Source organism: Felis catus, chromosome E2 (assembly GCF_018350175.1).
Source record: "Felis catus isolate Fca126 chromosome E2, F.catus_Fca126_mat1.0, whole genome shotgun sequence".
Taxonomy (NCBI): domain Eukaryota; kingdom Metazoa; phylum Chordata; class Mammalia; order Carnivora; family Felidae; genus Felis; species Felis catus.
In genome coordinates this window covers 7099794-7127793 of record NC_058382.1, presented here as the reverse complement: position 1 = coordinate 7127793, position 28000 = coordinate 7099794, and the positions used below count along the sequence as shown (strand labels likewise).

Genomic DNA, 28000 nt, shown 5'->3' with positions numbered 1-28000 from the left:
CCCTTTTGTTTGACGTGAAGATGCTACATGGTTTTCCATTTGGAGATGCCACTGAAACTTCATGAATCAGCATAATAAAAGCAAAAAAAAAAAATGGACTCATCCTTGAATATTTAGAAAATAACCACCAGTAGGCCAGCAGAGACATTGCAAAGTCACACATGCCTGCAGCTGTGAACCTAACAGGGACAAAGTGAAAACACAGTGTATCTGCAGAGGAAGTGGCGCCTTGGGTGGGGTCCCTGTTGCAGGATGGACCAGGTCAGCCCCATGTGTCTTGTCTTCAGGTCCCCCAACACAGATGTTCACCAAGTATTTGGAGAATCAATCAGTGAATCAATGAAGGAATCCTGCCTTCACCTCACCGTGGCCCCCTTCTTTTCTTATGCCCCAGATGCTCGCACACCTAAAGAATCCTCCACCTTGCAGGACTGACCACTCGGTCCAGATGAGGCTGTGACCCTCCAGCTGTAGACAAGAGTTGATTAGCTCCTTGGTGTAGACCATGCTGCTCAGACAAGCACCTCAGATGGGAAGATCTTAGGAGACTCACTGTGTCCCATGCCTCATATGCTCTCAGAGGTCCTGGTCCAGGCTCCAGTGGTGGAGGGAAGAGTGGAGATGGGGGGCAGGATACAGGGTCTGTTCTTGGTCTCTCCTCCCTGGGTGGGTCTCCCGGGTCTTGGACTGGGAGTGCGGGGGTCACAGGCTCTGTGCAGAGAGGGGGTGAGCTCCGCAGCGGCAGTTCCCCTTTTGTGAAATCGTGAAACCTCATGCTCCTCCCCAGCTTCCCGTGGGTCCTCCTCAGCTTCCCTCCCTCTGCCTTCCCTTCTCCTTCACCCACAGGAAGCCCAGACACCCTCTGTCTCTAGATGCTGCTGCCACCGCTGCTGCTGCTCCTGCTATGTGCAGGTGAGTGGGCCGAGGGGAGAGTGAAGCTGGGGACTGCCGCTGACCCTGCCTTCTCCACAGGGTCCCAGGCTCAGGATGAGAGATACTGGCTGCAAGTGCAGGAGTCGCTGACAGTGCAGGAGGGCCTGTGTGTATACGTGCCCTGCAAATTCTCCAACCCCATGAGCTACTTGACTAACCCTGTTCATGGCTACTGGTTCCGGGGAAGGGCCCACATATATTTGGATGCTCCAGTGGCCACAAACAACCCAGATCGAAAAGTACAGAAGGAGACCCAGGACCGATTCCGCCTCCTTGGAGACCCTCGGGACCACGACTGCTCCCTGGACATCAGAGATGCACAGAGAAGGGACTCCGGGACGTACGTCTTTAGGGTGGAGACAGGGATTAATATAAGGTATAGTTACAGACAGAATCAGCTCTCTGTGCGTGTGACAGGTAAGGAGCACACACTGCAGGGGAGGCCACAGGGGAAGGATAGGGGTCCCGGGACAACCTTGACCGAAGCCAGAGGCTTCTTTCAGGGCGGCACCTCAGACCCTCTTTCTGATCCCTGTGTCTCCCCCTCTCCTCACCAGCCCTCACCCACACACCTGACATCCTCATCCCTGAGACCTTGGAGTGTGGACACCCCAGGAACCTGACCTGCTCTGTGCCCTGGGCCTGTGAGCGGGGCACGCCCCCCATCTTCTCCTGGATGTCAGCCGCCCTCACCTCCCTGGGCCCCAGGACCCACCTCTCTTCAGTGCTCACCCTCACCCCACGGCCCCAGGACCATGGTACCAACCTCACCTGTCAGGTGAAGTTCCCTGCAGCTGGTGTGATGGTGGAAAGGACCGTCCAGCTCAATGTCACCTGTGAGTGTGACATTGAGGATGACCTGGGTGCCTGAGGGGGTGAGGGGCATGAAGTCCAGGTTCTGGATGCTGGTGCTTTAGTCCTGGAGGCCTGGCTGAGGAGGGGACCTCGAATGACTCAAGTCCTGTCCCTCCTGTGTTTCTGTGGCTTCTGGGCGTGGGAGGATGTCCACATGCATCTCACATCACCCTTCCTCACTAAAGAGGGAAATCCCGTCCTCCCATCCTAGGTGCCACACAGAACTCGACAGCTGATGTCTGCCTAGTGGATGACAAAGGTGGGAAGAAGCCTCCTGTCCATGGAGCACTGACTAGCAGTTTCTTTCAGAGCGGGACTTTCAGAGTCAGTGGGTAGATGTGTGGTGGGCTGTAGTTAGACATGAGAACCCCCCTCAGCCCTCCTCTCTCATCCCCTCCCACTCTGGTCTTGCCAGGGTGACCTGCTATTTTCTCCCCACCATCTTGAGTATACTCTTTATCTTCCTCCAGTCATTGAAGGCCTTGGGCATTTTTAGCATTTTTAGGAGACTTTATTTTTAGAGGGGGGGAGTTTTAGGTTCATAACAAAATTGAGCTGAAGGTAGAGAGATTTCCCCCAAGCCCCTGCTTTTGTATGCATAGCCTCTCCACTCTCTGTGTCCCCCACCAGAGAATACCTTTGTCACAATCAAACCTACATGTAATTGCCTTTATCACCGAAGTCCATAGTTGACATTAGGGTTCATTCTTGGTGTTGTGCATTCTATGGGTTGGACAATTTATAATGACATGTATCCATCTAGTGGTATCGTGCAGAGTAGTTTCACTGTCCCCAAATGTCTCCGGGACATTTTTTGACTGTGAATCCTCAGCTCTCACCTTGACCTCTCTCTGAGCCCAGTCTTTCCCTCACTGTTCTATTCCCATTGGCAGTGACATCTGGTTCCCACCTGGACAGTGAGCTCCTTTTGGACTCTTTCAGTGGCCACCAAATGGTTGACAGGTGGTGCCCAGAGACACATCCCTCACCCTGAGTGTGTTGGGCTCACAGTATATATACTTGGCTGCTTCCACCCACTTCTGGAAGCATAAGAGACCACCTTTGGCCCTGAGACAGGGTCAGTGGAGGCCAGGAGAGGAGATTCAAACAGCTTCCCTGGAGAGAAGGAAGGACAAGATCTTTCCACATCCCACAGAGACATATGCTGTGTGCATATGTCTCTCTCTCTGGCATGCCCACGGGGCCCAGAGCCCCACGATCCTGCTGCAGACAGATCTGGGATCTGTTGCAGAGAAGAACCTGGGTCCTAGAAAAAATGATAGTAGCTGAACAGGAGTGTGAGGGCTACATGGTATCACACAGACCATGTCCTTCTGGTGGAGGCTGAGGTCCTACAGTGGGTGGGAGACCCTCAGGGCTGAGCCCTGGATGGGAGGGGACGAGTACCCCTCTCAGTATGCTGGAGTTGTCAAGATTGGAGTTGACCCCAAGTGTCTTGCTTGTCAAGATTGGAGTTGACCCCAAGTGCCTCTGTCTACAGGGAACCTGGAGACCAGGGCAGGAGTGATTAAAGGTGCCATTTGGGGAGCTGGTGTCACCACGCTGCTTGGTCTCTGCCTCTGCCTCATCTTCTTTGGGTGAGCTGTGTTGATGTGGGCGAGAGGGGAAGAAGCGGGACCTGCAGGGGTTGTGAGGCCCTACAGCAAGGGCGAAAGGTGCAGTCATGGTAAGAATCCAGCTGATACCATTGGGCCAAGCATGAGTGTGTTCCCAGCCTTGGTCCCAGAAGTCCAGGAGCCGGGGCACCTTGTTACAAAGTCTTGATATGAAGGCTTCTGGGCTCACTCCACCGTTGACCTGCCATAGTAGCTCACTCCAGCCTCAGGAGAGTGACCCTATGTCAGAGACCCTGGTTCTCTCATCAGAGTGAAGACCTGTAGGAAGACAGCATCCCGGAGAGCAGCGGGCGTGGACGGCATCCACTCAGCTGTAGGGCCAGCTCCCCTGGTGAGTGATGTGGGCATCCTGGTGTGCAGATTCTCCTCTGCATCTCCTGGGGTGGCGCACAGCCATGCTCCATTCAGCACATCCAGAAATGAGCTCATCACCTTCCTGCTTAGTTGAAATTGTAGGTTTTATTATTATTCAGTGTCTGAGGCCAACAGATCAAGGGGTGATTGCCGCTGAAAAGGCACCCTGTCACTCAAGTTCCCAGGAAGAAGGACACATGATCACACATAAGACCACATGGACAGGGTTGAGGTCGACCAAGAGGCAGAGGGGGCATAGAGAGACACAGATGGGAGCCTTTATTGGAGTTTCCACAGGAAAGGCATGCTGAGAAGGGGTAAGTAAGTTTAAGATTGGCTAGTTTGAATCATTTCAGCAAGCTCTGGGGTGTTGGGGCCGTCCCTAGTTGCTTGGTACTTGGCCCTGGGGTGATTAGGCAGAAGAATAGTGACCCAGAATGTAAGAGCTGGATAAAGGAGGGTTTGGGTGTGAGATTTGGATGGATTGGTTTGCATATGAAAGAGATGCTTGCAAGGCAAGTCCTTTAACATCTCTAGAGATTGGCTAGTCCTGGCAGGGGCAGTTCCTCTAGGATTAGCAAGGCCCCAGATGCCAAAGCATCACAAACATATGGTTAATACGCTCCTAAACATACTCTTCCTGCTGATCACTCACCTCCCTGATGGCACTTGTGTCCCTAATACCCTGCCAGCGACCCAACCCTGTCCCGCCCCAGCCCTGCACTTCTCACACCAACGTGCTGCAGGGTGTGCAGGCCTGTGCTTCTCCTCAGTACAGCATAATGCATCCACTCCCTTTGAGCTGAGCTCCCCTCTTAGTCCTTGCCCTGCTGCAGCCCTCCCCGCTCCTCCTCCCTGGCATGTTAGCATCACCTCCAGCCAGAACCCTTGTCCCACATGACCAAGTTTGAAAAGCACTGCTTCTCCATACTGCTGCAAGTCGGCTGCCCACACAACTTGGTATGAGATTTGGGGCAGGAAACCCAAGGTCCCCTTCAATGCTTCTGTCTCTCCGACACCAGTCTGCTCACTCGCCTCAAGCATAGCGAGCGTTTTGCATCTCAGAATCATTGCTCCGCCGTGCTCACCTTCTCATGTGTCTATGTCAATCTGCCCTAGTCCTGCTCATCTCCAAACTCTAATTTTCATTTATTCATTTAAAACTCTAAGGTGGACACCACTGAGGTTTCTGAGTACATGATCTGCAATCACCTTGCCTTCATTCATTCCTTTTGCAAATATCTTCCCCTTGTCGATTGTTCTGCATACTTGGGAAATATCTCTGTTTTTACAAATATGTATGTTACAAATATAAAATGTCCCTGCTGTCAAGGACTTACATTTATTGAGGGGTGTGTGTGTGTGGAGAAAACAGTGAACATATAGGTAGTGAAAATATGCAAGAAATTGTCAGGAAATAGTGCTATGGAGGGGCATTAGATGGAAGAATGAGAGGTGTCAGTCCTGGCACTGGAGTCTTTGAGAAGACACCCACAGGAAGTGAGGGAGCACAGCGTGAACCCTGAGAGAATCACTATGGCTCTAAACAAGATTTGAGGGTTCTGAGGTTGGGGCATGCCTGATGTGTGGGGAAAACAGCAAGTTGGACAGTGTGTTTGAACAGAGCTGTGTGGGAGGGGGGCAGTGGGTAACGATGGGTAGGAAATGAAGATGGAGAGAGGCATGGGGGCTGCAGATATTACAAGGCCCTGCAGTTCACCATAATTACCTTTGTATTTTGAGAAGGGTGATAACGTAACGGAAAACCACACAGAACTACTACTCATCCAAAATACCTAACTTCTAACTCTTTTGGTCTCTAAATGTGTGTGTGGCTTTCACCACACCAAATAATTCTCTCTGACACCATCTGGAGGTACTACTGTACAACTCAACTCAATTCTGACACTATCTATCTGGAGCTAGCATCACATCCCACAGATAAGGGCTCAGCCCATAAGACAGCCCCACCGCCCTTAAGACACCAACCGCAAGCTCAAGTTGCCACTTGTGCTTCTAACCAACTGGCTATAAATCGGGTGTTCCCATGACCCCCTTCCTTGGTTTCAATTACTTTGTCAGAAAGGCCCACAGAACTCAGGAAAGCATTTTATTTTATTTTATTACCAGTTTATTATAAAAGTATATGATGAAGGATACAGATGAACATCCAGATAGAAGAGATGTGTGGAGCTCCCAAGTTATTTCCAGGTATGCCACCCTCCACATATTCACCAACCCAGAAGCTCCCTAACCACCATCCCCATGCTATTGGGATTTTTATGGACATAGATATGATTGATCATTACCTCTATTTCCCACCCCTCTCCCCTTCCTGGGGGATGAGGACATGGGGCTGGAAGTTCCAAGCTTCTAACCGCAGCTTTGTATTTCTGTGACCAGCCTCCATCCAGGAGCCAACCAAGATTTGCATCATTAGAACAAAAGACACTGCTGTTGTCCAGGAAATCCCAAGGGAGTTAGGAACTCTGTGTCAAGAACCAGGGTCAAAGACCAAACATTAGACCAGAAGATGCTCCTAGCACTCTTATCACTTAGGAAATTTAAAAGGGTCTTAGGAAAGCTGTGCAGGAACCAAGGGCAGATCTCTCTCTCTCTCTCTCTCTCTCTCTCTGTCTGTCTTCTGATACACATTTATCTTTTATTATTTCACAGACATGAACGATGCTCATTTTAATGGGATCTCTCTGTCTGCTGTGCTGAGAATACCTATATCAGGCTAGGAAAAGAGGACACCAAATAAGGAAGAAACTCAAGTAATCCAGGCAAGAGATAATGCAGGCTCCCATAACAAGATACTGTAGACTGAGTGTCTTAAACTACAGAAACATACATTTTGTTATGCTGGAAGTCCAAGATCAAGGTGATGGCAGGGTTAGTTTCTCCTGAAAACTCTCCCCTTGGCTTGCAGATTACTACCTTCTCTCTATGTCCTCACGTGGCCTTTTCTCTATGCACACACATCTCCAGGGTCTCTTCTTCTTATGAGGACGTAAGTCATTTTGGGCCCTATCTTAATGACCTCACTTAAACCTAATTACTTTTTTAAAAGCCCCATCCCCAAATACAGCGCATTGGGTGTTAGAGCTTCAACATATAAATCCAAGGAGACACAATTCAGTCCATAAGACATAGTCCAATGGGTAACAATGATGAATCAGGACTTGCTAATGGAATGGTAGAGTATGTGTGTGATGTGAGCAGAGATAGTTCACTGCCTCCACCACATGGATGTGATAAATGCCAAAAATGACTCCACGGATGCCATAAATATCCACAGGTGTCCATGCATGTCCAGTCATGTTCATAGATGTCATAAATACCCATAGATGCCCATACATGTCCATAGATACCAACGATGACTCCGATGTGGTTGCCTTGAGCAACATAAATAATTGAACCACCAATTCCTGAAATTGCCATCTCTGCGGGAGTATATTTCTCAGGGGGGGTTCAAACTTTATTTTGGTTACTATAGGCTTCAGGTGCCTCTGAGATGTCCAAATGAAGAAGACAAGTTAGATGGCAAGGGTCTGGAGCTCAGGAGAGGGGTCCAGGTAGGAGGCACAGAGATTGGGGGAGCATACACATCAAGGTCTGATAGGGGATGAAGCCACAAGGAAGAGAAGAGGTCCACAGACAGAGCCCCGGGAGAGACAGGGATACAAGGTGAAAACCACAAGAAGACCACTGAGAAAAAAAAAGAGATGACAAAAAGAGTGTAGCTTTGGGTCCTGGTAGCCAAAGGGAGATGAAGTTTCAAGGAGAAGAGAACGCTTATTTGTTTCAAATGGTAGTAACCCCAGTGAGATCAGTTCTGAGAAATGACCATTTAAATTTAGCCCATGGTATCACAGTTAGTCTTGAGAAAAGCATATCTGGTTGCCCAGTGGAGGAAATTTTCTTGATTGGAATGAGTTCAAGAGAAAACGGGAGGAGAGGAAGTGCAAATGCTCTTGAGAAATGTTGCCATAAATCTTGAGAAATTAATCTGCATTGTAGAAGTATGGTCATACGTCTACATCCCTCGGAACCTTCTGGGTGATAGGAGCATCTTTTGTTCTAACAAGGTGACTCTGGGTGGGCTTCTGGATGAGCAGATCACAAGAAAGATCAAGCCATGATTAGAAGCTCAGTATTTTCATCCCCACTCCCCACTATCCAGAGAGGGGAGAGATGTTAGAAATGAAATTAGTGATCCATCATGTCTATATGATGAAGTCTCCATTAACATCCCAAAAGTATGGAGCTCAAGGAAGTTCCAAGTTGGAATCTTCCAACACGGAGATGCTAACAGTACATCTGGAGAGGGTGTGGAAGCTCCTGCCACTCCCCAACCCCACCTCACCCTAGGCACCTCTTCCATTTGGATGTTCATCTGTGTCTTTTATCACATCCTTTTATAATAAGCTGGTAAACAGCAAACTGCTTTCCTGAGTTCTATGAGCCACTCTAGCAAATTAATGAAACCTGAGATAGGTGTTATGGCAACCACGAATTTATAGCCAGTTGGCCAGAAGCACAGGTTACAACCTCGACTTCCTATTGGCAGGTGAATTGGGGGTGAGGTTAGCCTTGTAAGACTGAGCCCTTAATGTGTGAGATCCGGCATTATCTCTGGGTAGGGAGTGTCAGAATTGAAGTGAACTGCAGGCCACTCAGCTGGTGTTGGAGAATTGCTTGCTGTGGGGAAAACCCGACAAATCTGGTGTCAGAAGTGTTGTGGATGTAGGTAACAGTGTGAGAACAAAGGAGACATACCCAGAAGAAAAGTCAACTTTTCATAAACACCCTCCTGCGTGTCCCGTGCCAGAGTGACCAGGGTTGAGTTCATGATCAACAGATGTGTGGCCTTGGGTAGCACCTAACCTCTCTGACAATTAGTTTCTCTCTATGTAAACTGTTTTCCGCATAGGTCTGAGTGAGTGCTCAGTAAAATTTGAAAACAATCAATAGTGTTATATTTGCTAAATAAGAAATGTTTGATAAAAGAGTGGAAGAAAGCAATGTCCTATCGAATCAAATTCACTTCATGGACCCTCTCTGCCTTCTCACCTTACCCCCCCCCACACACACACACCCCAAGAGCCCTGCTCTGAGCCCTTCTTTGCTCTCCACACAGGGTTACCAGCAGGAGTCTGAGCCAGAACTCCCTGCTGAGCCCACAAGCTCTGCAGGGGTGCCCCCCACCTTGGAAATGGAGGAGGAGCTGCATTATGACTCCATCAGCTTTCACAAGATGAAGGAGAACACCTGCACAGAATATTCAGAGGTCAATACAAAGTGACGAACCACCTGGAGCAAACAGCCTCAGAGGGAGCGTCCATATCCTCTAGGAAGGGGGACCCAAAGGCTGGTTCTTGGAGACTTAACATCCCCAAAGGCAATGGACTTATAAACTACTATATGTGAGTTTCTTGCTGTATTGGCACTAAGGCTTTGCAATCAGAGAGGCCTGGCATGGATTCAAGGCTCTTTCATTTATTAGCACTATGATGTCAGGCAAGCCACCTTACTCCTCCATGTCTCGGTTTTCTGCTTTACAAAATGGATGTAAGGGCTTCCATGAGGATTAAAGTGCATATGGAAAACACACAGCACAAATCCTGCTGCGTTGTGAGACTTTGGTGCACATTGGTTCTTTCCCCCTTGGACAGAAAGGTGTCAGTGACATTTCACTTAGAGGCTGGATATGTTCTGTCCCGGACACCACATCAGCAATGAGTCAGCCTCACTCTGTACTCGAAACCCTCCCATGTGGCAATCATTTTGCAATGTACACATATATCAAATCATTACATTGTACACTTTAAATTTACACAATGTAGGGGCACCTGGGTGGCTCAGTCAGTTAAGCGTCTGACTTTGGCTCAGGTCATGATCTCACAGATCATGAGTTTGAGCCCCACATCGGGCTCTGTGCTGACACCTCAGAGCCTGGAGCCTGTTTCGGATTGGGACTGTTTCGGATTGTGTGTGTGTGTGTGTGTGTGTGTGTGTGTGTATGTGTGTGTGTGTGTGTCTGCCCCTCCATGGCTTGCACTGTCTCTCTCAAAAATAAGTAAACATTAAAAAATAAATAAATAAAATTACACAATGTTATGTGTCAATTATATCTTAATAAAGCTGGAAAAAATAAACTCTATATGCATACATAGTACTTAATGGTAAATATTACTGAATATTTATCAGACGAAGAAAACCCTCCCCATGGATCTCTTCCCTGACTTGGCCTCCAGCATCATCCCTCTCCCCTTCTGAGTCCTCCCTTTCCATCCTGCCTGCTTTCTACTAGTCCTGTTAGAGGCAAAATCACATATTAACATTTACAGAACCTCCTAAGAATCAGGGCTGACCACAGTCAAAATACATCTCCATCTCCTCAGCCCCAAAGACTAATTTACAAGCCTCTAATTTGACTTTCCAGACCAGGGGGCAGGAATTTTTTTTTCAGAGGGGCAGAGAGCATATATTTTAGGCTTTGCAAGTTGTATGGTCTCTGTAGCAACTATCCAACTCTGTGTTTATAGTGCAAATGCAGCCATAGACATGCTAGAAATGAATTAAAGTGGATGTGTTCCAACAACATTTTATTTACAAAAGTAGGCAGCCCACTAGCTATAGTTTTTGACCTCTATTACAGGTTGTTTTTTTTTAACTTTTATTTATTTTTGACAGAGTCCTATACAGAGACAGAGCTTGAGCAGGGGAGAGGCAGAGAGAGAAGGAGACACAGAATCCGAAGCAGGCTCCAGGCTCTGAGCTGTCAGCAGAGAGCCCAATGCAGGGCTTGAACTCACAAACCATGAGATCATGACCTGAGCCGAAGTCGGATGCTTAACCGACTGAGCCACCCAGGTGCCCCAATTCCAGGTTGTTTTTAATCTTTCCCAGTCTATTTGTGCATCTCCGTATCCTAGCTCAGCGATCCTTCATATCATTCTCTAAGTGTTCCCATGCTTGCGCATTCCTCAGCATCTTCTTGCATCCACATTTCTCCTCCAGGAAGACCCATCACTAGGTCATCATCTATTTGGCACCTTCTTATCCTCAAAATAAACTTAAAAAAAAAATAGATGTCAGGGTTGAGATGGTGAAGGCAAGCAGGAATTTTTAATCTTCCTCCTAAAAAAAAATGAATATTTTACTTAAAATAAAAATCATCTTGAATAAAACAGTCCCAAACCCCCCAGTAGCACCGAAACCATGTCAAGGATAAAGCATAATGCCATAAAATCATAAAGTAACACCTAAAAACAAATGGAGGATTTTGGTGTGGTGTGAAAAAAATGTCTGTGGCCTAACTCTGTCTGCCTTACATCCAGGAGGGACAGCTGAGTCAGACTTCTGTTTATGTTAATGTCAAGCTGGGTGACATGAGCCAACCATCTGTTGAAAACATTAAAAGTTAATGGTTAGATTTCCAACCCAGACAAGTTATCATCAACCCATCATTCCTCCCTCCACTCACAACTAAAAATCCTGTAAGTTGTGCAAGAACCAAAAGAGGATTCTGAAACATTGTGAGTACAAGGTGAATTGGCTTGGGACCCCAGGACTAGGGGAACAACACAGAGGCAGAACATCTCAGTCCCCACCCACCCACCCCCACCTATCAGAGGAAAGACACTCAGACCCATTGTTTCCCAAGTTCTGACTGAGAAACAGGAGGCAGCCAGGTAGGCTCATTTCTCTCCTGGATGGAAGGGGAGCTCTTCTGACAATCAGGCAGGGCCACCACCACAAGGGGAATCAGAACTGGAAACAAGTATCCAGAAAATGCTTACCTTCCTCATCAGACTTGAGATATCTCCTGCTTAGAAACACTGAGGCAGATGGGCAGAAAGGGACAAAGAGACCCAAGCATGCTGTCTAATACTTCTGACCCTGATGCTAAGTTCTCCTTTGTCAAATGTGAAGACTAGCCTCCTCACTTTCAGAAGGTGTGTGTGTGTGTGTGTATGTGTGTGTGTGTGTGTGTGTGTGTGTGTGATGAAGTAAGCTATATTAAAGGAGCAGTACAGAGGCCAGTAAGCAGAGGGTCTTAGCAAGAAGTCTCAACCAAATGGGGCAGACAGACGTCATCCACAGGAGCAAAAATGCCTGAGAGTGAACAGGAGAGGTCGCAGATGAAGGAGAGAGAGGCCAGCACCACTCACTCTTGACTGCTCCTCTGGCTTCATCCAACTCCACCCACTTGACCTCCTGGCCTTAAAGTGGAACATAAGCATCTGGGTCAAGCCCTTCTGCTGAGCTGGGAGGTACCGGAGCTCAAAGTGCGACCCTGTTTCAGCACCACGGACAGCACCAGCTCCCCTGCCTAGGGCTCTCCAGGCGTCAGCGTCACCTGGTGGACGGAGAGCGCCCTCCCGGAGAGCCATTTATCAGCCCCCAGTGCAGAGTGGGAGGAGCCCAGGGAAGGGTCTGGTGACATCCTAGGTCAATGATGTTGGTGAGGCATCTGGGACCTCGTAGTGTGTGCTTCCCTCTTCAGACTCGGGCGCTTTGTCCCAAAAAGGTGTCAACCGGGGATTGTGCTGTCCTGAGGTGAGGTTTAGGCATGGGTGTCCTGAGGTGCTGTCCTGAGGTGAGGTTTAGGCATGGGTGTCTCCAGTAATTAGATGGAATAATAAAGCCAGTCTTGGGAATTTCTGGCAAGAAAGTATTAACCACTCAAAGAGGAGGTCCTTATGGTATTTAGACCTGTTGTAAGACCTTGGGAGAAATAAGGTTTCTGTTTAATTTTGTAGCTGTTTCCTACCAAGCCTGAATAACTTCAGAGATGCTTTTTTTTTTCTTTCTCCATTTAAATTGTTTTCACTCTTTCAGTCTGGGGTGGGTTTTTCCTTTTTCCATGTTTCCTCACATTTCTGTCTGGGAGCCTCCTTGTCCCTCTTATGTGGTCTCAACCACTCCAAGGCTCGCACCTCAACTACTGCCCCGGCAACTCTTACAGTTACTAGCCCAGGATGTCTTGAGCCCCAGAGCTGGGAAGTGGCAGGAAGCCTGGGTCCTGTTGATAGGGTTGGAAACAGGAACTTCATGCCTGCCCAAATCCCCTCATATGTTCCTCTTTCTGGTCCTCACTCTGCTCAGGAGTGCCCACATGGGAGCTGGCTTCCTCCCCTGTGGCCCCTCCAGGGTCTACTACACCAGGCAATAAGGCTCCTACCCAGGCAACCCCTTATCTGAGTCCCCCAAACACCAGAGCAAGGTTCACCACTATTCACCCACACAGCCAGCATTCTACAGGACACTCAGGTTTTCACAGGCAGAGTTGGAAACTTCTAGAAAAGAAAAGATGAGAAGAACTGGAGATTATTTGCCTCTTAGGATAAGGTAAAGTCCTGGACATGGGAGTCCAAAGGAGGGGCCAGACATGGGGGCACTGTAATCATTGTCTCCCAAACCTTTCTCTCCACCCCTCACCCACCTCTGCACAATAAGGAGGCACTTTGCTGATTTCTCTCTGCCCCTGAACACACACAAATGAATAAACTTTTGTTCACCTGTCACTTCTGGTCTCCCAAACTATTCCCTATGGTTGTGAGTGAGTAGATGCAAGGAGAGGAAAGTCATTTTATATGTCATCTTCTTCACCAAAATTGAAGCTATACTTTATGCAAGATTCTACTACTTGTGTGTTTACCTTTATATAAATATTGCCACTTGACACATATTTATCACCTCCTATAGAATTTGTCATTACTGGGTGCAAACCAAGTCTACAATTGCTTGTGAGAAATGCACATTCTTGCTCCCAAGGACTCACTTTCTATCTTGGGAACAGAAATACACAGTCAAGGAAATTCATCTTCTCACCTGCTTTCTGCCCACCTCCAATCTGTTCTCCACAGAGAAGCCAGAGAGAATTCTAAAAGCCCAAGTGTCATTTCCAGCTTCTAACCCTCCATTGCCTCCCAGTTGCCCAAGTGGAAATAGCAAAATCCTTTAAGATGAGCTCAAGCTGTTACATGGACCACCTTGCTTGGCTCAGGGCGGGCAGGGACCAGTTTCTAATGCCTACAGCACACCATAAGCCAACAACCAACACATGCACAGAAGCACAGACTAATTTATTTATTCTATCAAAGAATAAAAATTTTTTAAAAATATTTATTTATTTTGGGGAAAGTGCAAGCTGGGGGGGGGTGAAGAGAGGGGAACAGAGGATCTGAAGTGGGCCCCACACTGACAGGCTGACAGCAGGCTTGAACCCACGAACTGTGAGATCATGCCCTGAGCTGAAGTTGGACACTCAAACGACTGAGCCACCCAGTCACCCCAAAGAATAACATTTTTAAAGGCAACATCATGACCCTCACACAGATATAAAATAAACATGTGTTAAAGATTTTTTCAGCACTAGGTGTTGTATGTAAGTGATGAATCACTAAATTCTACGCCTGAAACCCATATTGCACTGTGTGTTAACTAAAATTTAAATTTAAAAAAAGATATTTTTTTATTTTGGCAAAAAAAAACCCCACATACACTATCAGATCTAACCTCTTAACAAAATTTTAAGTGTACATTAGTGTTAATTGTAGTCACTATGTTGTAGAACTTTTTCACCTTGCATGATTGAAACTTTATACCCACTGAACAGCATTTTATTTAATTCATTATGAACGAGGGGACCAGGCAGAAATTAAAGATGCACAAATTTATATGGGGTAAAGGAATATTGAAATGAATTTGTGAAGCATGTAAAACTTGCTTGGTAGGAAGATTCAGGTCCCCCACCCCAGCCAGACAGAATGTATATGCATGTCTGTGGACAAGAACTATTTGCACTGTTATTAGTTATCTATAAATCATAGCATTTAAAATAGTTCAGAGAGGGGTGCTTTGGTGGCTCAGTTGGTTAAGCATCCAACTTATGGCTCCCATGAGTTGGAGCCCAGTGTTGGACTCTGTCCTGACAGCTCAGAGCCTGGAGCTTACTTTGGATTCTGTGTCTCCCTCTCTGTCTGCCCCTCCCCTGCTTGCTGTCTGCCTCTCTTTCTCAAAAATAAACAAACATTAAAAATAAAATAAAATTTGGGGCACCTGAGTGGCTCAGTCGTTGGTTAAGTGTCCGACTTCAGCTCAGGTCATGATCTCACGGTTTTTGAGTTCGAGCACCATGTCGGGCTCTGTGCTGATGGGTCATGAGCCTGGAGCCTGCTTCGGATTCTGTGTCTCCCTCTCTCTTTCTGCCTCTCCCTCTGCTCATGCTGTCTCTCTCTTTCTCATGCTCTCTCTCTCTCTCTCAAAAATGAATAAACGTTAAAAAGTTTTTTAATTAAAATTAAAATTAAATTAAAATAAAATTGTTCAAAGGCAATAAAATGCTAGAATCAGATAACCCCAAAAGGGTATGCTTTAAAGAATACATACTTTTTGGGGCACCTGGGTGGCTCAGTCAGTTAAGTGTTGGACTTCGGCTCAGGTCATGATCTCGCGGTTTTTGAGTTCGAGCCCCACGTCAGGATCTGTGCTGATGGGTCATGAGCCTGGAGCCTGTTTCGGATTCTGTGTCTCCCTCTCTCTCTCTGCCCCTCCCCTGCTCATGCTCTCACTCTCTCTCTCTCTCATGCTCTCTCTATCCCTCTCAAAAATGAATAAACGTTAAAAAAAATTTTAATTAAAATTAAATTAAATTAAATTAAAATAGTTCAAAGGCAATAAAATGTTAGAATCAGATAACCCCAAAAGGGTATGCTCTAAAGAATACATACTTTTTGGGGCACCTGGGAGGCTCAGACGGTTAAGTGTTGACTTTGGCTCAGGTCATGATCTCCCGGTTTGAGAGTTTGAGCCCCACATTGGACTCTGTGCTGATGGCTTGGAGCCTGGAGCCTGCTTCAGATTCTGTGTCTCCCTCTCTTTCTGCACCCCCCCAACTTGCACTGTCTCTCTCTCTCTCTCTCAAAAATAAACATTAAAAAATTAAAAAAAAAGAATGCATACTTTTTCATTGGAGACAGCCAGCAATCTTATTTCACTTATTCTAAATATTCTTACAATTCTTTTTTTTAATGTTTATTTATTTTTGAGAGAAAGAGACAGAGAGAAAGCAGGGGAGGGGCAGAGAGAGGGAGACAGAATCGGAACCAGGCTCTGGAGCTGTCAGCACAGAGCCCGACGCTGGGCTGGAACCCACGAACTGCAAGATCATGACCTGAGCCAAAGTCAGACACTCGACCAACCAAGCCACCGAGGTGCCCCAATTCTTTTTTTTTTTAAGATTTTATTTTTTTAAGTAATCTCTACACTCAACATGGAGCTCGAACCCACAACCCCAAGATGAAAATTCACGTGGTCCACCAACCGAGCCAGCCAGGCACCCCAACATCCTTACAATTCTCAAAGCAAGTATTCATTGATCCCCTAATGTTATGCCAACCATCTTTATAGTCAGAGTGGATTCAGCAGTAGATGGGAGATACAAGTTCCTTTGTGAAGCTTACATTTTAATGACAAGAGAGACAGACAATAATTAAGCAGATTATGTGTTATATTGATTTATGATAAGGAGTTTGAAGAAAAACAAAAGAGAAAGATATATAAGGGATATGAAATGGATTATACTCTTCAATATGTTGTCCGTGGATGTTATCATTGAGAAACTGACGTTTGAGTGCACACACATATACACACACGCACCACAAGCCTTTATATAGACACATACACACAACTTAAATATGCACACACAGAGGACACAGACACACATACACACAAATACAGACACGCATGTACTTCAAAGATACATATACAGAGATCACAGACACAGCTCAAAATACACACACAGAAATCACACACACATATATACAGACACAATACAGAAATACACACAAAAACCACAGACACGCATAGATACACAGACACATACACACTTCAAATATACACAGACACACATACCTCAGACATGCACACACAGACAGCAAACACAGACACACACATATATATACACAAACCAAAGAAACACACACACAACAGAGGCACACACAGAGACTACAGACACAAGTACACATGCATATACACAGACACATACACTACAGATACACAAACACCACAACCACACAAGATGAGGCATTAGCCACTGACTCCTCACGCAGGGAGCTTTGCTCTGGGAAGGCTGAGGTCCTAGTTCTCAGACCAGACAGATCCAATGTCCCAGCAGAAGAGAAAGGTCGAGGTGCCCTGTGACTCTGTGCCACTTTCTGCCATGTGGGCCACCTTTTTGTTCTCGTACGCACCTCCCCTGCCCACCAACATCACCATCCACCTGTCCCTGCTGTCCTTGAATCGGCAGATCCAGAGACCTCGCCAGCCCAGCTGCTGGCCTGTGTCTGGAAGAACTGAGGCCAATCACCAGGGAATGGACAGGGAAGATGGAAACATCTCTTGGCCTTTGGAAGATGGACACGAAGCCAGGACCAGTGAGAAGCAAAGTGAAGTCACCTAAGGGGAGCGGGGAGTGAAAGAGCAGGGGGCAAAAATGGCTGGGCTCTGGGGTCACGGGCCAATGTGGGAGGCCCAGGTGCACTACAAAGTGTCTCTGTTCCTGGAGTTCCCTCTCAATCCTTCTCTGAGGGCCCCATGGGGGTGTGAGAGGAGTTCATGGGACATACTAGGAGCCCCCCAAGGGTGCTTGGAAAGATCTTCCCATGGTCCTGGGCCCATCCCAACCCAATAGAACATCTTTTTGGATACTCCAGCACCTTCTACCCTGACTCTAGGCTCCCTGAGGAAGCCCTTGGGGTGTCTTCCTGATAACTTGGGTGTTGATGAAGAGACCTGGTCAGAGGAACCAGGGTCCCCTGCTTGGGACACCTATGAGCTTCATTGGCTGCAGAGCTCATCGGGTGGTTCAGTTACCGTTCTCTTTCCCAAAACAGAAGGAGGAGGAGGAGGAGGAAGATGGGGAGGAGAAGGGGAGGAGGGAAGGAGGAAGAGTGGGGAAGGAGGAAAGGGAGGAAGACAGGAGGAGGAGAAAGATGAGGAGAAGGGGAGGAGGGAAGGAAGTTAGGAGGAGGGGGAGGAGGGGGAAGATGGGAAGAGGAAGGGGAAGGAAGTTAGGGAGGAGGAGTAAGATGGGGAGGAGGGGAAGGAATATGGAGAGAAGGGGAGGAGGGGGAAGAAGATGGGAGGAGGAGAAGGAGGAAGATGGGGAAGGATGGGAGGGGGGAAGAAGGAGGGGGTGAGGGGAGGAGGAGGAGGAGAGGAGGGGGAGGAGCGGAGGAGGGGGAGGAGAGGGAGGAAGATGGGAGGCGGAGGAGGGGGTGGGGGAACGTGGTGGTTCAGATCAGACTGGATTTCTTTGGCCCCTGGAGCAGAGAGCCTGATGACTGACATGCACAGGGGCTGACCAGAACACAGCCAGAGCTGCAGGCAGACCCCCGTCTGCTCACACCACCTGCTCTCTGGAATAAGACAAGCCTGCCTCCCAGAAAACCCTTCTCACCCTCCAGCTCTGGCTCAGCTGTCCCATCGTCCAGGCACATCCTCACCCCCTCCTCCGGGCTCCGACAGCCCCATCCTCCCTCCTGGGTCAGCCCTGTCCACCCCAGGCTGTGACTGTGTCTCTGATTCCCCCATCCTGGCCCTGGCTGTTGCTCCCCCAAGGTCAGCCTTAACTCAGCCCAGCCTCCAGGACTCCCTGCTCAGGAGCAGCTCAGCCAGCAGAGGGACCAGCTGGAACAGAGGCCCACAGAGCCTGTCCTGTCCTGGGGAGAGAAGGGGAAGTGTGGCTGGGGTTAAGTAAGAGTGAGGCAGAGATCCGAGCACAGAAGAGACCGTTACCAAATCTGTCCCTTCCCTTTTCCTCCGTCTTCAGATCAGCCCTCTCCTACAGGCCCGCCACTGGTCACTGTGCGGACTTTGCCCAGTGTGGGCCAGACCAGCCTGCTGGGAGCACTTTTCTTGTATGAACACATCCATCTTCTCAAAAACCCCATGCACTGGTTTGCTAGGGTTATCACAACACAGTACCACCAAGAAGCTTTAGGGCAGGGCTGACCACCAGGAGCTTCTTACTAAAGGCAGGACTCAGAATGACCACTGAGGAATGGACAGGACCAGGCATTTGACACACAAGATGGCCACACCCGCATCTGCCGAAAATGCCCACCCCTGTCCTCCTGTGGGATTCTCCCCCAGACAAAGTATTGACTGTGATCCTTCCATGGGACTCCTGAGGAAACTGAGGCTTGGAGGCTGGGAGGGCCAGGCACACCTGGGCATTCTCCCTCAACATCATGCTGTGCTATCATCTTGCAGCAAACGCCCAATTCCCAGGCATGGCCTGGTGCATGCAACCCCAGGGAAGCCTGGGGCAGGGGGCTATGAGCTGATCAAGAAGCTCAAGATCCCCCTCGGAGTCCTGGTCCCGTCCACTCAGGCCATTCAGACCTGGGAACTCACCTCCTAGCTGCACAGAGCAATGGGGTTTCCTACAAACCCTGCCTGTGTTCTTACCAGCTCACGCTCTACCAATAGGATCTCGCGTGGCCTGGAGTGTCTCCGTCTTTTTGGGTGTTAGGGAAGTTTTCAAGACCAGACACAAAGTCTGACACTCTCCCCTTTGACTCCACTCCCCTGAAAGGAGATGGTGATGATGCAGTTGTCACGTTCATTCATTCATTAATCATCATCTCCCTCACCTGGGGTGTGTGGGGGGGGGTGGGACCTGTCCCCGTCCTTCTTGCCTCAAGCTTCCCCTGCGCAGAGCGGTTAAACCCCTTCCTGAGCCCCACAACTGGCAGGACTGACCCTCTGGGCTTCTAGAAGCTGTCATTGGCCGGGTAGTGCCTGCCTTCCTGGTGGGGACAGAGGGGCAGGAGGGACAGGCCACGGACAGGGACCGGGGCGGGGGGCAGTGGATTGCTGGAACCCCATCTGGAAAGTAGGAGTGGTTAATCTTTAAGGGTCACGCCACCTCCGAAAGCATGCTGGAGACAAGTTCCTCTTCTATGGGCAGTCACTTTTCAGACATCAGCCCTGGGCTTCCTATCGGGGCTTCCTCCCCGTCCTGTAACACCAAGGCACCATGACTCTTACCCCACAGATGCCACCTTTGCTGCTGCTGCTGCTGTGTTCAGGTGAGTGGGCCAAGGTGAGAGGACAGGGCCGGAGGCAAGAGGACCGGGTGGGCAGGGGCTGCCACTGACCCTTGATTCCCCACAGGGTCCCAGTCTCAAGATTCCAGATTTCAGCTGCAAGTGCAGACACCCATGATGGTGCAGGAGGGTCTATGTGCATTCGTGCCCTGCAGTTTCTCTTACCCCCCAGTCCAATACACTGAGGAGGACCCAACTCACGGCTACTGGTTCCGGGAAGGGACCAATACAGAGCAGGGTGCTCCAGTGGCCACAAACAACCCCAATCGTGAAGTGCAGCAGGAGACCCAAGGCCGTTTCCACCTCCCTGAAGACCTCGGGGACTACAACTGCTCCCTGGACATCAGAGACACACAGAAAAGGGACTCGGGGACATACTTCTTTAGGGTGGAGAGAGGGTCTTATGTGAAATACAATTACATAGGGAGGAAATATCATTTCAAGAACTACCGGCTCTTCCTGCATGTGACAAGTAAGGAGTGGGGTCAAAGAGAGGACATGCATGGGTCCTGAAGGCCCCAGGGCAGGCCCGGGAGGGGACCCCCTGATTTCAATCCTGGCTGGGAGGAGACGGCTAGCCTGGTGTAGAGGCTGCTTCTGGGGGCACACGCAGGGCCTGGGTGTCTGTCTCTCTTTCTCCCTCAGCTCTCACACGGACACCTGACATCCACATCCAGGGGCCCCTAGAATCTGGCCAGCCCAAGAACATTACCTGTAGTGTGCCCTGGGCCTGTAAGAGGGGGACACCCCCGATCTTCTCTTGGATCGGGGATGCCCTCACCTCCCTGGGCCATGGGACACACTTCTCCTCGGTGCTCACCCTCACCCCGGGGCCCCAGGACCATGGCACCAACGTCACCTGCCGAGTGACCTTCCCTGGAGCTAACGTGAGCACAGAGAGGACCATCCAGCTCAACGTGTCCTGTGAGTGCCAGGCCAGGACGCCAGGGTCCCTGAGGACAGTGGGTGCTGGGGGTGGGGGAGGCAGGGTCTAGAATTCTGGGGAGGAAGGAAAGGAAACACGCAACTCCACCCTTTTCCTATTTCTGTAGTTTCTGGGAGAATAGGGCCAACCCTCATCTTCCTGTCTCTGAAAACAATTATGTCTATCTGTCCAGATGCGCCCCAGAACCTGACCATCAGCGTTTTCCCGAGAGAAGGCACAGGTAGGACGCAACCTCTTCTCTCAGGCTTTGGCGGAAGGGGAGTCTGTCTCCAACCCTCAGAGCAGAGCTGGGGTTTTAGAACTCAGGTGGGAGAAAGGCTCAGGCCAGGTGTGGGGTAGCGGAGGTGGGACAGCCCCCCCACTGGATCCTCAGCTTACAAACTGGCTTCCTCCCACTCCTGACCCTGTTCCCAAGGGGTTTTGCACAACCTCCATGCCTGATGGGTGTGCCGCTCCCTGGTGCGAGGGTTGTGTCCTCCTCCCAAATCTCGCCCTGTTCCCTTAGGATCTGGACCCTGCCTATTCCTGCAGTTTCCTTCAACATTCACATGATATTCTTTAAAATAGTAAGCGTAAAGTGTGTTGGTCTGCTCAGGCAGCCAGAACAAAATACCACAGACTGAGGGACTTCAGCATCAGACATTTATTCCTCACATTTCTGGAGACTGGCAAATATAAGGTCAAGCTTCCAAGGTTCCAGCCAATATGGTTCCAGGGGAGAGCTCACTCCGGGTGAGAGGGTGGCTTTTCGGCCGTGTTTTCTCTAGCGCACCTGAGAGAAAGAGTGCTTTCTGGGGCACCCGGGTGGTTCAGTCGGTTGGGTGTCCGACTTCGGCTCAGGTCATGATCTTGCAGTCGTGGGTTCAAGTCCTGCATTAGGATCTGTGCTGACACCTCAGAGCCCGGAGCCTGCTTCGGATTCTATGTCTTCCTCTCTCTCTCTCTCTCTCTCTCTGCCCTTTCCCTGCTCATTCTCTCTCTCTCTCCCTTTCTCTCTCAGAAATAAATAAACATTAAAAAATTATTAAAAAAAAAAAAAGCAAGAAAGAAAGCTGTCTGGTGTCTCTTCTTATAAGAGCACTAACCCCATCCTGAGTGCCCTACTCTCATGATCTCATCTAACCCTATCACCTCCCAAAGGCCCATCCAAAGGGCTCCAAATACCACCGTATTGGGGGTTAGGGCTTGGACATTGAGCTTGAAGGGAACCCATTCCAGTCCCTGGCAAAACTGAATAAGAATAAAATACTGTTCAGCACCTGTGTATCTCCCCTCTTGGTTATCTTTCTAAACGTAATCTACGCATCTCCATTTAAAAACACACACATACATACACACCATATTGTATACGCTGCTCTACATCTTTATTATTTTTTTAAGGTTTTTATTCAAATTCCAGTTAGTTAACGTATAGCGTAATATTAGTTTCAAGTGTATGAAATAGTGATTCAACACTTGCATACATCGCCTGGTGCTCACAAGTGCCCTCCTTAATCCCCATCACCTATTTCCCCATTGCCCACCTCCTCCCCTCCAGTAACCATCAGTTTGTTCTCTATAGCTAAGAATCTGTTTCTTGGTTTGTCTTTCTCTCTCTCTTTTTCCCCTTAGCTCGTTTGTTTTGCTTCTGAAATTCCACATATGAGTGAAATCACATGGTATTTGTCTTTCTCAAACTGACTTATTTCACTTGGCTATTATTTTTCATAGACTTTTCACCGTGGCATAATTTTAGGTTTATATAGTACACAGAGTTTCCGTAAAGCCCTCACCTAGCTTTGCTTGTTGTTAAAAGTCTTACATCGCCATGATGCATTTGTCCCAACTAAGTGATGTTAGTCCATGACTGTCTATGAGTACGTAGGAAACCTTCTTCATGCTTACTGACGACTCCATGGTCTTCTAATTCGAAGTATATTACAATGTAAAGTACTTCATTAGTCCCCATTGGTGGAAAGCCACGGTGTTTCCAGACTTTTGATAAGACAAATAATACTGCAACAAATAACTCGTACAAACATTCCCCGTATGTGTACATGTGTCTATAAGATAATTGTCTCAAGAAGAAAAGTCCCAGATCAAAGGGTGTGTTTGTAATTTCTACAGAGACTGCCAAATCATTTGGTATGGAAGTTGTTCTGTTTATAATCCCAAACTGCTGAACATTTTCATTTCATCCTTGCTGATATCTTACGTGAACTCACTGCCATTTTAATTTGAATGATCATTTTGTAAACAACGTTGTGTGTGTTTCGTTACATTTAAGAATCATTTGTATTTCTTTGTGGACTTTTTCTTAGTGATTTGAAGAAGCTCTTTTTATATGAAGGAAATCAGTTGTATGTTAGTTGAAAGGATTTATTTGCAGCCTAATAATGGCCTCTTTGACTTAGCATGTGGTGACTTTGTTAGGCAAAAACATGTTTTTTTTTTTCTTTTGAGGGGAAGTGTTGCATTCATTGGTTTCCTGGAGTTGGCTTTCACTGGTAGGCGGGAGCCAATTGTGTCCATGCTTCCTCAACTCTGGGTTCAGTGACATCTAGTTGGGTGCTAGAAATTGGCCGGGAGGGATGTGTTTACACTAAGGAAATTGGAAAATGTCACAAGTCAGGGTTGGGTTTTTTTTTTTTTCCCTCCCCTCCTCCCTCCCCAATGAGCTGGTTGTTAACCATTTACCAGTAATGTTGTGTGTACCAATATTTCCTTTCAAACCTCTGCCTTTCTGTCATCTAATATTACTTTTTTAACCTCCAGAAGCCTCATATGTAAACACTCCCAAGCATACACATTCACTCAAGCCTTACAAGACTATTTGATTTTCCCTGACGTGCAGGGTCTTCTCACGCCCCAGCTGTAGCTGCATTTTCTGTGTCTGCCTCCCTCAATTGCTCTTCCTTACCAGCATCATCCTCCAGCCAGCTCCCAGCCCCTCTTCTGCTCTGCTGTAGCCTCTCCTCCTCCAGGAAGCCCTCCCTGCCCTGACAGTGTCACTGAACTCCCATCCTCAGGGCTCCCTCCGCACACCGGACCCCTGTCACAAAACACATCACAGTGATTTGGGGGCATCTCGCTCACAAGACTGTGAACTCTCAGACCCGGCTAAATGAGACGGGTCTTTGTGAACTTAGTGAAAGACAGAACGGCCAGGTTCTTAGAGGCAAATCTGGGATCTGCGTTGGCACAGATGGCTGAGGTAGGTGGGTGAGAAACAAGGCAATTCAGACGAATACAAGAGGGATTCTTAGAAAGGCTGTAGTGCCCGCTCCCAGCTCTGTCCCCTTGGGCTGACCCCAAATGTAAGAGCCCATCATGCTGTGGAAGAGAAGAAACAGACTTTAATGATGTGAGGAAAAGAAAGAGACAGAGAGAGACACAGACACAGACAGAGACGGAGACAGAATACCCCTGGTGAGGGCCGGGGCTTAACTTGTTCTCTGTCTTGCCAGCACCTGAGGCTCTGGGCAACGGTTCATCTCTCCCAGTCCAGGAGGGCCAGTCCCTACACCTGGTCTGTGACCACAACAGTAACCCTCCTGCCAAGTTGAGCTGGACCCGGGGCAGCCTGACCCTGAAGCCCTCACAACCCTCAAATCCCGGGATCCTGCAACTGCCCCGGGTGGAACTGGGGGACCATGGGATATACGTCTGCCGAGCTCAGCACCCGCTGGGCTCCTTGGAAGCATCCCTGAGCCTCCTTGTGAAGAGTGAGTTGGAGCACACCTGGGAAGGATGCCTGGGTCCTGGGAGGTGGGGCTCCTCTGATCCCTCTCCTGTCGTCCTGCAGAACCCCCGAAGCTGTTTGGTCCCTCCTGCTCCTGGGAGGGTGAGGGGTTGCACTGCACCTGCTCTGCTCAATCCCAGCTGCCCCCCTCTCTGCACTGGCGGCTGGGGGAGGGGCTGCTGGAGGGGAACCACAGCGATGCCTCCTTGACCGTCACCTCCAGCTCCGAGGGGCCCTGGGCAAACAGCAACCTGAGCTTCATGGAGCCGCTGGGCTCCAGCCTCAGACTCAGCTGCGAGGCCAGGAATGTGCATGGGGAACAGAGCGCCACCATCCTGCTGTTGCCAGGTCAGGGGGCTGTGTCGGGGTGAGGGGAGGGTGATGCCTGGAGGAAGGAGGTGCACGAGGCAGGATTGAGCAGAGAAGTGCTTCTGACTCTGGGCCAAAGGGCGCCAGAGGTCCAAGTCACCGGAAGGTTGGTGGGGGAGAGGCTGGGGGAACAGGCGGCTGGGATCCCATAGAGGGACGGGGGGACAGAGGAGCCAGTCCTGGATAGAAGTGGGCACAACCCGGGGTCATGGATTCCAGAAGGCTGGAGGCTTAGGTGCCTGCTTCATGGTGCTGGAGTTCACCCCAGGTGCCTCTTACCTGCAGGGAGACCAGGGCCCAGGACAGGTGTGCTTCAGGGGGCCATTGGGGGAGCTGGTGTCACGGCCCTGCTTGCTCTGTGTCTCTGCCTCATCATCTTCTTCGCGTGAGTGGTGGCCCCGGTTTGGGCGAGGGCCTCGCAAGTTTGGGTCAGGGAGGGGACGCAGAAAAACCTCCCAGACTCAAAGCCCAGAGCTGGAGGAGCACAGTGGGTTGAAGCTGCATCAGGAATTCAGCCTCCTGACCCCTGGGCCAGTAGTCTGTTCCCCATATGGGGTGGGTGGTTGCCGTCTACAAGGAGGGAAGATGTGTTCTCATTATGGTCCCTGCAGCCAGACAGTTCCTGGGTCCCAGCAGTGAGCCAGCCAGGCTGAAAGGCCTTGATCTCTCTCCTCAGAGTGAAGACCTACAGGCAGAAATCAACCGGGAAAGGAGTGCATAGGAACGACGTCCATCCCACATTGAATACAGTCTCCCAGGTGAGTGGCGTGGGCATCTTTCTATCCAGTGTCCTGGGCTGGGTCACGAGGTGGCTCACTCGGCATGCCAAAAGATGAGTCCCTCCCTGACCACCCCTCCCCCCCACCAAATTTGGTCCTCTCTTGGGATTTCTGGCTGCTCTCATCTCAAAGACTGGAGAGACACCTTTTCCTCTCCCCTCTCCTCCATTTAGACCCTTCCCTGCCGAGCCCCCACTGTCTCCCTCTTGGGGCACTGGCCTCACTCTCCACAACTCCACCTCTCCTCCCAAGCTTTGGGCAAGAAATTCCCAAACAGCTGTCACCCCTGTGCCTGCCCCCCTGTCTAGATCAGCACAGTCCAACAAAAATATACTGTGAACCATGTGCGTAGCTTAAAAGTTACTAATGGCCACATTTAAAAGGTAGAGGGGGCACCTGGGTGGCTCAGTCATTTAAGCATCCAACTTTGGCTCAGACCACGATCTCACAGTTCCTGCATTCGAGTCTCATGTCGGGCTTTGTGCTGACAGCTCAGAGCCTGGATCCTGCTTCAGATTCTGTGTCTCCCTCTCCCTCTGACCTTCCCTCCTCGTGCTCTGTTTCTCTCTCTCTCTCTCTCTCTCTCTCTCTCTCAAAAATAAACACTAAAAAATTTTAAATAGAGAGAAGCATGAGATCTATCTTAATATGTTTATTTAACCCAGTATATTCAAAATATTACTTCACCATCACGTCATCAATAATCAATGTATAGGTTATTAATGAGATAGTTTGCATTCTTTCTTCTTCTTCTTCTTCTTCTTCTTCTTCTTCTTCTTCTTCTAATTCTTCTTCTCCTTCCTTTGGTACCCAGTCTTTGAAATCCAAGGTTTATTTCACACTCATGGCACACCTCCATGAGGAATCGCCATGATTCACGTACTCAGTAGCCACATGTGGCTAGGAGCGACCGTATTTTACACAATTTCCTTGGGCTGGTGTTCTGTGATCTGTCCCATGCCCTCAAAAGGAGCTCCCTATCCCCAGGCAGGACTCATTCTCTGTGACTTTGTGCGTTTGCATGCATGATTTCCTCTGTCCCTCCCCATTTGTACCAGCCAGACCCCTAATCGCCTTTCACACTCCAGTCTCAATATTGCCCTGCCTTATGCAGGGAAACTCATCATGCCTCCCTGTAATAACCGCAGGCCTGTCCCCAGCACCCTGTGAGCCTCTGGGTGGGGGCGGGGGGTGAGGCAGAGCTCCTACACGCCTCAGTGATTCTCACCCACACCCTTAGCACCCTTCTTCTGCCCACCAAATCACAATGTGCAATTAGATAATTTGCATGTGTGTGTGAGAGAGACAATGTGATACTGTCTCCTTGCTCTGATAGGCAAGGTCCTCTCTTGGGATTGTCTGTCTGAGGTCAGATAGGCTGTCTGAGGTCAGAGATGGTGTGTCCTAAAGAGTTTCTTGACCTTGCACACTCTATAAAATGGAATGACAACAGTTATATCATCCATAGGGGAGTGGTGGGGGGATTTGCAAGGAATCAATGCCATTATGATGAAAATTTGTTAAAGCTACAAATGAATGAGTGAGTGAGTGAGTGAGTGAATGAATAAATGCTCAGGAAATGGGCATGAAGTGGATAAATGGTTAAGTGTTCCCCAAGCCCCTACTTCCCTTCTCCAGACCCAAAGGCCAGCTCAAATGCCTTTCTTTCCTCCCACTCAGGATCACAGCCAGTCAGACAGCCGGTCAGACCCCCTTTCCCCAGCTGCAGCTGCCTTCCCCTCAGAGAAAGAGGGGAAGCTCCACTATGCCTCCCTCACATTCCACGGGCTGAGGCCACACAACTTTCAAGACCGGGAGACCACCGAGTATGCAGAGATCAAGACCCAGAAATGACGACCCCACCCACAGCCCCCCTCAGGAGCCCAGACAGGGCATCTCTGAGGAAATGCGTGTCAGGCACTGATGTTTTTTATTTTTATTTTAAAAATTTTTTAATGTTTATTTATTTATTGAGAGACAGAGAGAGAGACAGAGAGAGAGAGCACAGGTGAGCAGGGGAAGGGAATAGAGAGAGGGAGACACAGAATCTGAATCAGGTTCCAGGGTCTGAGCTGTCAGCACAGAGCCCGATGCGGGGCTCGAACCCATGAACCACAAGATCATGACCAGAGCCAAAGTCAGATGCTCAACCGATTGAGCCACCCAGGTGCCCCTAAATTTTTTTAATGTTTAATAATTTTGAAGGAGAGAGAGAGAGCGTGGGCAGCGGAGGGGCAGAGAGAGAGGGAGACACAGAATCCAAAGCAGGGTCCAGGTTC

The 28000-nt window shown here is 49.0% G+C and overlaps 1 protein-coding gene across 1 annotated transcript; it reads left to right on the top strand.

Moving 5' to 3' along the window:
* Window positions 1-832: 832 nt before the first annotated feature.
* LOC101096188 (sialic acid-binding Ig-like lectin 5) lies at window positions 833-27765 on the top strand. Its single transcript, XM_006940936.5, has 16 exons — window positions 833-1350; window positions 1491-1769; window positions 2000-2047; window positions 3290-3386; window positions 3675-3756; window positions 8923-9083; window positions 19068-19173; window positions 19855-19888; window positions 19974-20378; window positions 20552-20830; window positions 21025-21072; window positions 24299-24556; window positions 24637-24921; window positions 25228-25327; window positions 25619-25700; window positions 27402-27765. The coding sequence occupies exons 1-16, from the start codon at window positions 873-875 to the stop codon at window positions 27573-27575; spliced, it is 2916 nt and encodes a 971-aa protein (XP_006940998.4). The 5' UTR covers window positions 833-872; the 3' UTR covers window positions 27576-27765.
* Window positions 27766-28000: the final 235 nt, after the last annotated feature.

Coding starts and splice junctions, on each gene's coding strand:
- LOC101096188 (XM_006940936.5), top strand. CDS start 873: ATGCTGCTGCCACCGCTGCTGCTGCTCCTGCTATGTGCAGGTGAGTGG. Junction 1,351..1,490: donor GCTCTCTGTGCGTGTGACAG/GTAAGGAGCACA, acceptor TCTCCTCACCAG/CCCTCACCCACACACCTGAC. Junction 19,889..19,973: donor GCTGCTGCTGCTGTGTTCAG/GTGAGTGGGCCA, acceptor GATTCCCCACAG/GGTCCCAGTCTCAAGATTCC.